General features: G+C 39.2%; 1 protein-coding gene across 2 annotated transcripts; it reads right to left on the minus strand.

Moving 5' to 3' along the window:
* Positions 1-1,771: 1,771 nt before the first annotated feature.
* clk2a (CDC-like kinase 2a) lies at positions 1,772-12,031 on the minus strand. Of its 2 annotated transcripts, none has more exons than XM_006788022.3 (13): positions 11,808-12,031; positions 10,308-10,507; positions 9,908-10,187; positions 8,758-8,848; positions 7,824-7,890; positions 6,301-6,417; positions 5,987-6,153; positions 5,427-5,521; positions 4,972-5,101; positions 3,916-3,998; positions 3,524-3,603; positions 3,338-3,428; positions 1,772-3,184 (listed from the first exon to the last, which is right to left on the minus strand). In XM_006788022.3, the coding sequence occupies exons 2-13, from the start codon at positions 10,505-10,507 to the stop codon at positions 2,996-2,998; spliced, it is 1,590 nt and encodes a 529-aa protein (XP_006788085.1). In that variant the 5' UTR covers positions 11,808-12,031; the 3' UTR covers positions 1,772-2,995. The 2 variants fall into 2 exon arrangements, with proteins under 2 accessions (XP_006788085.1, XP_006788084.1); XM_006788021.3 differs by lacking the exon at positions 11,808-12,031 and adding an exon at positions 11,527-11,731 and having other exon boundaries at positions 2,996-3,184.
* Between the last annotated feature and the right edge of the window lie 13 nt (positions 12,032-12,044).

Consider the following 12,044-nt stretch of genomic DNA (forward strand, 5'->3'; position numbering starts at 1 on the left):
TGTACCTGTAGACACCTCCGCTCCGCAGCGCTCTGCTCTTATGTGGATTTGACTGATGACCTTGCAGGTCTCCAAATTGGATTAGCTGAGGACGCAACAGTCGCTTATCTCATTAACAGCAGAGTAGCTGCAAACAAATCTGCACATGCAAACAGATGCTTAAAAAATTTACATCCAGGGGACTGACGACGACTAAGCTACACTTAGTTGAAAATTTTCATTGTCAATTTTAGCAGCTGATGAAATTATTTGGCAACAGGGTCAGAGGAAGCCTGACAGATGGGAGCTGATAAAGCGGAAGGCGGAGGATGACGCTTTTATGACGCACAGAGGACGACTTCTACCCAAAGACGAGACAGTTTCATTGACTGGAAGGCTCAATTTCATTCACAGATTCGCTTCATTCACAGTGAACTCAGACAAATTCAGGCCTAGAGAGAAACAGCATTCACAGTGTCTGAAATCCCAAACCATGCACTATATACTCAATATTTTTACTACTGTTTATGTCACTTACAGAGCAACACGTGTTAATGGTTATCCAACAGCCTGTGCGAGACCAAGCAATCATTAACAAATTGGCACCTTATTTTTAAACACTATAAAGATTTACCATAAAGATTGAGCTGCCAGCTGTGCCTCTTAAAACCTGTTACTGCTGCACTGCTTTTATAGATTTATACGCCAGTGTAGTATCCAGTGCCACATACTCTAATATTTACCTGGAAATAGTATGCATTTAAAGTACTGCTACACACTGCAATTATATACACATACTAAGGGTAAAACTCTCATTATTGAAGCATACTAAATACTATATTAGTGTGGAATTTCAGACAGTCTCAGCCTGCCCACAACACTATGAATCACCTGTGTTTGATGCTACAACAGTGCATTTTTACCATACAGATTATTTCAATTCTGCATATGAAGGTTTTTACATTTAACACAAAGAATTGGACATTCCTCAGGTTGTTAGAAAACGTGAGAAAATGACCAGAAAACCTACATCCCACATCTTTGTATGTCAGTCAAGCACAGTTTCAATCAAACAGATTCAGTTTTATCATTTTCTCTTAGGGTTAATGCATAGCAGGGTTTCTATTCGGTCTGCTGTTGTTTGAGAAAGAATGGGGACAGCGAGGTTAATAAAGGTACTAATTAAAGTACTGACAGGTGGGGAAGTCTACATGACGATCCATCTATACACCTGTTGCAACAGATCTTGTGCTCAGCTTTCTTCTGCTCCTCAGGAGGTGACAGCTGAGCGTAGACTTTGAAGGGTAATGACAGAGAGATTAGTTAACAGGATAGGACTGGTGGAGGAAAAACATCCGACAGTCGCTGCCAAAAAACTCTGTCATTAGGGATTTTTTTTTTTTAATTTTATCAGTGTATGCAAAATGCCTAAAACTATTAAACAGTTAAGATACTTGGAAACCAGGATGAAAATTATCCCATTTTAAAAAAAGAATACACTTAAAAAGACCCTGAGTCTAGTGATAGAGTCTAAAGTGTGGCTGATGATCCAGAGAAGCGTGCCCCAGAATAATTTGCTATAAAATCAGACTTTAGTAATCTGAAAATGCAGGTGATAAAATGTGCAAATGATAAAATCTGATATGAATGAATCGCATGCATCTCAATTAAGATGAAAGCTTTTAGTGCCAACGGAATCCAAGAGACAGTTTGCAGTAAAAATGTGAAAGATTTAAAGAAATTACTTCAAATTAGAAAACAATACTCACCATTTTCCTTTTGTTCACTCAAGCATCCAAAGACCTGTGTGACAGCTACGCAGGTCATCCAGCAGAGGCATCGCTGAGGTAAGAAACAGAAATGGTAACCACCTTTAATTTTATCACAGGCCCAAACGGACACAGCGGAAACCAGAAGCCTTTGGCAAGGAGGACTTTAATTCTACACAATAATACATATATACAGTTTTATACGCTTTAATTTCATACAAAAAAAACAAGTCATGTACAGGTTGGCGGTGGGGACTATGACCTAGAAGAACTCATAATAAATACCATCAACAGGGGCTGTGTGCTTAACCTCGATAGAGAGACGTCAGGTCTGAAAATGTCAAACATGGAAAAGGCAGTTATTGGAGTTTGAATGAGTGGGAATGTTCCCACAACTAATGCTTACGTAAACCACTGAGCAAAACATAAACGCGTCACCCACTCCATCCAACAGACACACACTCTCACACCCAGAAATCATTGCATGACAACATATTTATCATATAAGAGAGGCAGCAAAGGCCCATGTAAGCGGAGTGTCCCGTCATTATTATCTTCTCACATTACTGGTGAATAGTAATAAACCCACTAATTTATGGCAGATTCTCCATATAGGGGACATTTCTTTTATAAAACAAGAAGTCTATGTGCAGGTCTTTAATTAACAACGTAAACAAGAAGTTGAGACACTTGCCTCTGCCACAGATGTTTGCAATACTTTCCAATTTGAATGATCAGATGTTTGTATAACAGAATCTCTTCTCCATGTCTCCTTTTTTACCCTTTCCATTCACTTCAGAATCGGAAGACTTTTTCATCTCCAAAGCTGATTCTTTTTTTTGATGACAGACTCTGGTAGCATTTCCTTATTTTCTTTACATGCTGGTTAAAATAACAGGTAAACAGAAAGGGTGGAAGGTGGTTCAGAAGTCTAAAGGAAGACAGGAGCTGCATAGTGGGCTACTTTGGATACAAACAATCTTCCATTTAAAGATTTTTTTTTGCCTCTGCCGAGGTGAGAACTAGAAAAGACTTCACTCTTTCCCCCACATCTTCTGTGGCTTATTTTTAGTCTCTGCTGCAAAAACATGCCTCTTGTGGCTACAGAGATGGACGCCAGAGGAGCGAGAAGTTAAGGTGTCCATGCTTTAATGACAGATGAGGCCCCAATTTATTCAACAGTTCCCACTGCTCCACACAGAAAGGACTGTAAACCCTTCATCATTCAGTCTTTGGAGGGTTGTGGGTCACCGGCTGATGTCCCGGTTGCCCTCCCAGCTCTTGGTGCCTGCAGCCTCACTGATCCCTAAGTTCTCAAAGAAAGGGTGTTTTAGAGAGTCAGCCAGTGCAAGCCTCTTGGAGGGCTCATACTCCAACATGCTTTCGATGAGGTCAAACAGCTGGTGGTGCTCTTCCGCCTCAGACAGCAGATATCGCTGAAAGAAGAAGGAAAAGAAAAAAAAGTGGAAATTAGTGGCAATAAAAAAAAACTCCAACACGAAATACAACAAACATCTGTTGCACCATACAGGGAACTTTTCATCCCCGCTAATCATCAAATTCATGCCCTTCCCACTCACTCCACTTACCCGTAATGGTTTGCAGTTTTCTCTAACATATTTTCCCGCTGAGGAGCTCTCATCCCAATCAAGACGACCACGATAGAAGTATTTCTGCTTCCTGAGAGAGTAAGATCAGTTTAAAATGTTGCTTTAAAAATATGTTTGCATCAGGCACATTTTTAATCCTTTACTTGTGTTTTTATGTTCTCTTACCGAGTCTTACGAATCATCCTGGAGGGCACTGGTCCCAGGATTCTTTCCATCATAGCCAAATGTTCCCTGTTGTCATGAGTCTGCAAAAAATATAAGATAAGCAAGAATGAGAGGGGGAAAGACTCACACAGAAAGGAAGAGAGTGATTCAGTAGATAAACAGGATTTAACTACTTCAGGTTCTGCTGCTGCATATGGTGTCTTCGGTTTTAGAGAGCTCACCAGTGGCAAGGGTTCATTCTTACCAGCACTGAATAATTGTACACTTGCATTTACAAGGACCCATTTACATTAGAGCTTTAACTAATAGTTGAGATTTCAGCAAATAAATCAGTTTACAAAAAGTAAATAAAAGGCGTATTCTGCTGAAACAATCTGTGTGCTGCCGTGTACCTGAAACAAAGTGAAGCCCAAGTAGTACTCAAACAGGATACAGCCAATACTCCACACATCGCAGGGATGACTCCAGCCCAGCTCTGAAACACAAAAGTATAAGTACACTAAACCACCAGAGGATTACAAGAGGACAGGATTACCACCTTGTGGTTGTAAGCTTCCCACAACCAGCCACGTTTTAATTTACATACATTTCTGGCCAGATTCACTCAGTGTTGCAGTGAAGACTGGGAATGAATTTATCAGGAAAGACTGACACACTCTCTACTTTTAAGTTTAGGCTTAAAACTTTCCGTTTTGACAAAGCATATAACTTGGGGCTGGACCAGGTAACTGTGAATATTGAGTATCAAGCCTGGTTGTGCCAGAGATTTCTTCCTGTTTAAAGGGTTTCTTTTCCTCCAAAAGTTTTTCTTTTCCACCGTCACCAAAGTGTGTTTTTGGTCATTTGGTCATTAACAGACCAGAAATGATATATCAGCACAATCTCTGTTTCTATCTCCCACTTATAATGTCCGGGAAAGTGTTTTTGAACAACATTATGTTACAGTCAGTTGATCTTTTATCATCAATTACTTATCAGTACATCGTTGAGGTTAAAGCAACATGCACGCTGGAAAGGATTCGCATGCTTGCTGAAGTCACACAAAAAACATTCAAATGATCCAATTTGTTTCTGATGTGAGTCATTTTGCACTCCTTACATCAACCAGCCCCAATTTATCTCAGCATAAACTGCTTTCAGTAGATGCTTATTGTACCACTGATGATACACTTGTGTAAAAGCGAACATTTCACATACTTGAATATCACATATCATAAATCCCATTTGTTTTTCCTAACAGAGCAATCGGGGCAGGAGCTGAGCCGTGCCTGTTTGAACCCGTTTCTTTTTGTTTGTTTGTTTGCTTTTTAAAATAACTTCAAAGTAAACTTTTGGTCTTCCAAGTAAAGCATATCGTGTCAACTGAAAAAGCCACAGTTGCTCATGTGACTGGGCCAAAGATTTGTGGATATAATCACAAAGCCATCTACTTCTATAGCAGTTCTCACCTAATATGACCTCAGGGGCACGGTAATGCCGCGTGGACACAATGGTGCTGTGGTGCTCGTGGTCAAATGTGGCACTGCCAAAGTCCACCACGCGTACTGCCGTGCTCTTAACAGTCCGCTCCTCTCGTTTCTGGAAGATGACACACATGTTTTTCAGAAATGCCCAGCTTTCTCTCAGGAGTAAATCTGCAGTAGAGAAGCTTAGCTTTTTTCCCCTTAAAATATAGCAACACGTGTTTTCATATCTATTTATCATAACTGCCAGCAATAAGTAACAGGAAAACTTTCCTCCACCTACAAGAAAGGTGATAAATTTTTATAAAGAACTTTTTTTTTTCCTTCATATGTAAAATGAACAAAAAGTAGCCCTTGAGTTCTGGAACCAACCTGCCTATAAAGAAATATGATTGTCGGGTTTTTGTTTTGTTTTTTAAACTGTTTTCCTTGACTCTTACCTTCTCTACGTTGTAGGACATGGTGAAGTCTGAGTTGACAAACAGGATGTTCTCAGGCTTGAGGTCTGTATGTGTCAGCTTATTGTCGTGGAGAACTACGGAGGTAAAAAGAAACCTTCACTGATTAAGTTATTCAAAATTGTCAGTTACCTTACATCACTTTATACAAACTGTCTACTCACCATTTATTACAACATATAATACTAATAATCATAATACTAATAGAAAAGCATCAGAAAAGCACTACTAGAATATCTCAGTAAAACCAACATGAGAACATTAACAACAGTAAACAAGTTAAAGGGCTTGGTGAGGATATATAGCTTTTATTTACTAAAGAGAAACTTGATAAGTCAGTGGGGCCAACACCCTTTTTGCTATGATGCCCTCCTGTGGTAAATGTCTACCACAACACCAGATGATTTGAACAAGTATAATCATCAAGTCAAAAGCTAAATTACAGCTCAAGTTATAAGAACCAATGTCTTCCCTTTTCACAGTATTCCTAATTCCCATCCAATTTATCTGTAAATTTCACAGACCGTAAAGATACGACTTACATTTCACAGCAAGACAGATTTGGTAGGCCATGTGTCTGACCTGACCAATTGAGTAGGGCAGGTAGTTGTTTTCCTTCAGAAAGTCAAAGGTGCTCAGAGCTAGCAGCTCAAAGGAGATGCACATGTGACCGTGGTAGTCAAACCAGTCATACATCTGTACACATAAACTGCAAGACAGACAAAGCAGGGAGGTTCAGGGAGTGAGCTGACAAATTCACTTCAATCACGTAAACCAGCTTAAACCTCGGAGTGAACACAAGACACTAAGTAATACAGGTTTAACCACAGTGCCGCATGACTGAGTCAGAACTCACAATTTGTTATCGGGATCCTTTTCATTGATCTTCTCCAGTACATTGATCTCCAAGCGAGCTGCTTCCTTGTATTTCTCCACATTCTTGATAATTTTCAGAGCAACGTGGGCTCCTCCCCTGTAAAACACAAGAGATTATGAATACAAACACTAACGTGATGAAACACAAAACATGCCTCATATATATATATATATATATATATATATACATATATACATATATATATATATACATATATACATATATATATATATACATATATACATATATATATATATATATATATATATATATATATATATATATATATATATATACATATATATATATATATATATATATATACATATATACATATATATATACATATATACATATATACATATACATATATACATATATACATATATACATATACATATATACATATATACATATATACATATACACATATATACATATATATATATATATATATATATATATATATATATATATATATATATATATATATATATATATATATATATATATATATATATATATATATATATATATGAGAAGTCACTGCAGCAGCTCCAGCTGGTTGGAAGACATTAACCCATAACGACGGCACATCACGATCTTAAGGCCCCGGGCATGAACATGAACTGATGGACATTTCTAGCTCTGTCACAACAAAATAAATCTTCCGCAGGGAGAGAAGCACAAATAGCTCCTGTTCACATGAGGGCTCACAGTCACAGGGGACTAAAATACTCTTGAGCTGATTTTCAGTATACATCACGATGTGGTGAACAGAACCAGAATTAAAATCAGAAATGTCTTTCTGCCATGTCTGGTGTGATAATGTGACTCTAAAATTACAGATAATGAACAATCTCAACAAGTTACTTGAAACATAAAACACTGTTTACCTTAATAAAAAAAACTCTACGTGTAAATCCTTTGTGCTGTCATTGATTCACAGTGGTCCGTAAATTGTATTGCACAGGTACAGACAACAGACATAACGATAATTTAAGACTAATTATTTTTCTTATGAAATTTCAGGCTGTTCATCATCACTATCTCTGAAGAAATTCTGGCCAATCAAAAGCCTACAAACAATAACATAGTGAGACATCAAAAAAAGAAAATAAAGGTGCATAGGCTGGAAATCAGTTTTCCTTATTCACATGTAAAAGTAGAAACGAACTTCTCAAAAACCTTCACCCTGGCATGCAAAATGCATAGAAAAAGCTATTTTTGCCAAAATACATGTGGCTGTAACCATAAATAAAAGACATTTAGAGAGGTAGTTCCTTTCTCCTACAGAGGGTTTTATGCAATACTTGTACTGGTCCACCCTGCTCAATACAGGCTGCATGTTGCCCATGTACTAAAAATGGGTTAAACACCTCTGATGTATCCTAATATCCCGGCCCAAAACATGCACGGAGAGGCTCTTGTTTCTTGTTGCTGAGGAAACAACAATTGCCTAATGAACTACTAAGACACCCAGAGACTGAGAGCTCACACACCTGCGATGGTCAATGCACCGCATCACCCTGCCAAATGTGCCTTCCCCCAAAGTGCTGACAATCTCATCTGCAACACAGTACAAAGAGAAAAAAAAACAAGAGAGGGAGAGCGGGGGGGGAAAAAGAAGCATTAGAAATGTGGACTCGTGCAGGAATACACAATGCAAAAGTGTAGACAGGCGAATCAGTGCTAGCGCCCATCCCCTTTCCGAATTGCTGCCTACTGAGTCTGGCAGGCTTAAAACGTTGCGCGTAAGGCTATGGTAACTAAATGGTGCTATGATGTAAAACAAAGGGGGCAAACATAAAGCACTCCCTTCCTTTGATGACCAATTTGCAGTCATAGAAGCTATTAGAGCGCATCCTTTTGTCTTTGCCCAAAACGATACAAATGCTGTATAAACTTGAAACATAAAAAATAATATGTATTGCAATCATTCTCAAATGAAGCGTTTAATGTAAAGAAAGTCTTAAAATGTGCACTGGTTGTTCTAACCTTAGTGAAATTTGTGATGAATAAGTGATGTGACCCTGAAACCATCCGAGTGAAAAACATCTAGCTTAAGTTACAGATTTAAAACTGTAACTGAGTTGTAAGCTAAAGCGCAACATAAACAAACAGCTGCAAATTGGATTTCTAAGTTTAGGAAAGTCAAATAACCTGTGAAACATAAAGGAAATGCTCCACAGCTTAAAAATCCTAGAAAAAAAAGAAAAAAAAAAGAAAAAAAAAAAAAAGCAGATTGTATCTAAAGTCCCTCCTAAAATCTTCAACATTCTTGCAATCCACCCTGCTATTTCAGCTAGAGCGAAGAGCATTCTAGCAAGGCCTCATCATCATCATGATCATCAGGCACTCCCCATGTCATGTAAATGCTCTATGCTTTAATACTCATATGGAGAAGGGTTACGATAGAGTAGTGGCAGTGAGTACATCTCTCTTGCAGGACGTCCCCACTCCGACAGATCAGGTGCCCTTCCTCGTCGTCCCTCACACTCAGTGCACGCGTCCGGCTGTTGCTCCGCTGTATTCACACCCAAACGGCCATCAGCAGGTCACAACACGACCGAAGGGGACAGGGGGGATTTCAGGGGCAGCCGCAGCCACGGCGTCAGGTGGCACAGGTGGATGAGGAGGGAGGAGGAGGGTGGTAGTTGATGTAGTTGTGGTTGTAGGTGGGTTTCATGGTCATTGGGCGATTCACGCATGACACCACGTGAAGGAAATATATAACGATAGGGATATAGTGCAAGGGAACAAGTCAAAGATCACATGTTGTCCTCTGCTCCTCTCCCGCCCCCCTACCTTTAAACCACAGCTGCTTACAAACAAGGAAGCAACTGGCACATCCATTCATCAACGCAACAACCAATTAAAACAATAATATACATAACTACTTCAAAACTTTGCAACAAGATGAAAGATAAAATAACAACGCCATAAACATTCAAGCAGGACTTCTTTAAAGATAATCCCAGCAGTTATACTACATCAAATTCAAACCTTTTCCTCATTTACGTTCATAATAATACTTAACAGGTGTGATTAACCACACCCCACACAAAAAGAAATAATTAGAGCCAACTCATTTTAAATGGCAATAAATTTTAATAAAAATCTAATGCACCATGGTTGGCAGAACATTTTCACTTTTTTCATCATTAAAAAAAAAATAAGAATAATAATTGCAAGAGCCAAAACAAAAAGGCTTTCTGCCCTCTTAGAAATAAAAAAAAAAATAAAGTAAAATAAATAAATTACAGTAACAATTATTGGTGACAAAATAGCGGCTGAAGTACTAAAAAGTGTCTGTATAAAAATGAAAATGCTCTACCATAAAAAGGAGAAAGGATTTTTGAAAAAAAAGAGCCAATTAGAGCCAAACCCACCTATTCACAAATATAATAAAAACCCCTGTGACAGAACAAAAATAAATCATAAAGGTTTTACTACTTACCAAATCTAGGGGCTGTAAAGAAAAGGTTAGGACAGGACAGAGGCAGAGAGAGCTGAGCGAAAGAAACAGGAGTTGGAGGTAGAGGATGAGGACTTAAAGCACAAACTCAGGTCTGGCTGTACTCACCGAGGAGGATGCGCTATAGGACCTGGTTCTACGCCGCCTTCGTTTGTGCTTACGCCTGCTGCCTTTCCTCCGGTACGACTCTTCTCGTTCACGCTCCCTCTCACGGCCGCGTCTGTAGTCGTACATGTTCGGCGAGAAGTCACGTGGATAGTAACTTTCGGCTGCTCCGTGTGGCTCCCTGTCTCTGTCGCGTTCTCTGCTCTGATCAAACCGTCTGTATCCCTCGCAGTATCTTCTGTCAAACGGTCGTTGTTCCACTGACCGATTGTCATAGCTGCGACTGAATAAGAGAGCAGAGAAATATCCCGAAACCTTAAGACTGGCAACCAATAATAAAGTGAAAGAGCGTTAAATATAACATGAAAGAGTAAAAGCCCAAGCTAATTTGACCATAACGCACCTCCGTGACCGTACATAGCTTCCTTCCTGTCTGTGTCCACGTCCCCTCCTGTCTCGGTCTCTTTCTCTGTCACTGCTGGAAGAGTAAGTCGGCGTTCTTCTGTGTCGATGTCTTCGCCCTCTGTCTCGGTCTCTGTAACGATCCTGGTAGCTGGCTCGACTGTCTCTTTCCGAGGACGAGTATCGTCTTGTGTGAGGCATCTGGTGTAAAAAGGAAACAAATTAGCACAGAGTACCAAAATATGTTTAAGGAAAGTCACTCCTTACATTCAAATTATTGGAGCAGCTGATCACTGCCAAACTCATGGGATTTGAGGGACTAAATACCTGCACGTTTCTCGTGTGTAGTTACAGACCCCCCAACAATACTGTAAAGTTCAGAGTTATTCCCCAAAGGCTCAAATCGGGACTGTGTACATCAGCACAGCTTTTCCACATATGGGTTCACAAAGCAAAAATCTGTGTTACCTTACTGAACAATACTCCCTTTCCTTTTTATTTTTTGACTTTTCGCCAATAAAAACGTATTCAACCTTAAGTAATTTGAACTCTGCACAACCCAGAAGTCTCGCGAGTCTGCAAGTTCCCTGATTTAACTGTCGTTATGTTTTAAGAATTTAAATTGAAAGTAAAAAGACAATTTCATAACAAACTTTGTCAACTTGGAAACAGGCACTTTTAGCATCATACGTTCAACTGCATGACAAGTGTAAATATTATTTTTACTGTTTAATTAAACTACCCTTAACCTAGAAGTAGACATTTTTGTAAACGTGGTTATATAGGAGGCCACCATCAGAACAACAGTTCAACTTTCCTTCATGCCTAAAAAGGCAACAAAATTTTCAACAAAATTCTCAACAAAAGGACCTAAAGCTATGTGCAAAACTATTGCAACGGGTCTGAAAATACTGAAAATAAGAAGAACAGCGTTCAAATGAGATGATATAGCTATAATAATCCCTGTTGCATGACCATAATAAACTTGACAACCCCCAAAACACACAGCGGTGCATCAAACCATTGCAAAGCCATTAGCACTGTAGTCAGAAGTAATTATTAGAGCAAATGAGTTCAGTTAAGCCTTATCCAACGCAGAGTGAAAGCACAAGTAAATGCCAAGTTAATAAATTGATCGTGGCTACTCATTAAGCGTTGCCTATGCTGTTTACACACATTCCAAGACGATGCAACACTCGTTAAACGTAAGGCTAAATTACCGTTAAGGTCGTTAATCTCTGCATGGATTAGTAAAATTAAGCATCTTTAACACTCCAGCACATTTACTAACAGCACCAATATTTCAAAGTCTGGAGAGAAGTAACTAATCAACAAGCGACGTAGTATCTATTAGCATGCATTGCTAGCAACTAGCTAATGTAAATAATTTGACCGCCATCTTAACTTAGCTACGTTCGTCAAGCTAACTTGCTACTTACGCTAGCAGCTGCGCTAACTGCAGAATCGCTATGTAGCTTATTTAAATATACACGGTGTTTACCGTTTTAGCAGCGAGCCCTGTACGTTTATCCCACAAAAAATCCGTGGTGGCGTTCCACTTTTCTCCTCTACCTTCTCGCCAGCTCGATGTTCAAAGCTCTTTTGCTATCACCTAGCCAGTTTTTTTTCTGTCTGCTTAGTACAGCTAGTTCTGGTTCAATTCGGCGCTCGTACCGCCCTCCTGTGCTCAAATGTGGCTACTCCTGTTCGAAGGTAGACATCCACAAGGAACTAGTGA

The sequence above is a fragment of the Neolamprologus brichardi genome, chromosome 22, assembly GCF_056152115.1.
Source record: "Neolamprologus brichardi isolate AB-2024 chromosome 22, ASM5615211v1, whole genome shotgun sequence".
Classification (NCBI taxonomy): domain Eukaryota; kingdom Metazoa; phylum Chordata; class Actinopteri; order Cichliformes; family Cichlidae; genus Neolamprologus; species Neolamprologus brichardi.

Bases quoted from the DNA above. Each gene is read 5' to 3' on its own strand.
- clk2a (XM_006788021.3), bottom strand. From the start codon at position 11,550: ATGCAGAGATTAACGACCTTAACG. The intron at 8,849-9,907 runs GTGAGTACAGCC...GTGTGAATACAG, and splicing joins CCTATAGCGCATCCTCCTCG to CGGAGCAACAGCCGGACGCG. The intron at 7,891-8,757 runs GTACTCACTGCC...ACTGTGTTGCAG, and splicing joins GGACGTCCTGCAAGAGAGAT to ATGAGATTGTCAGCACTTTG.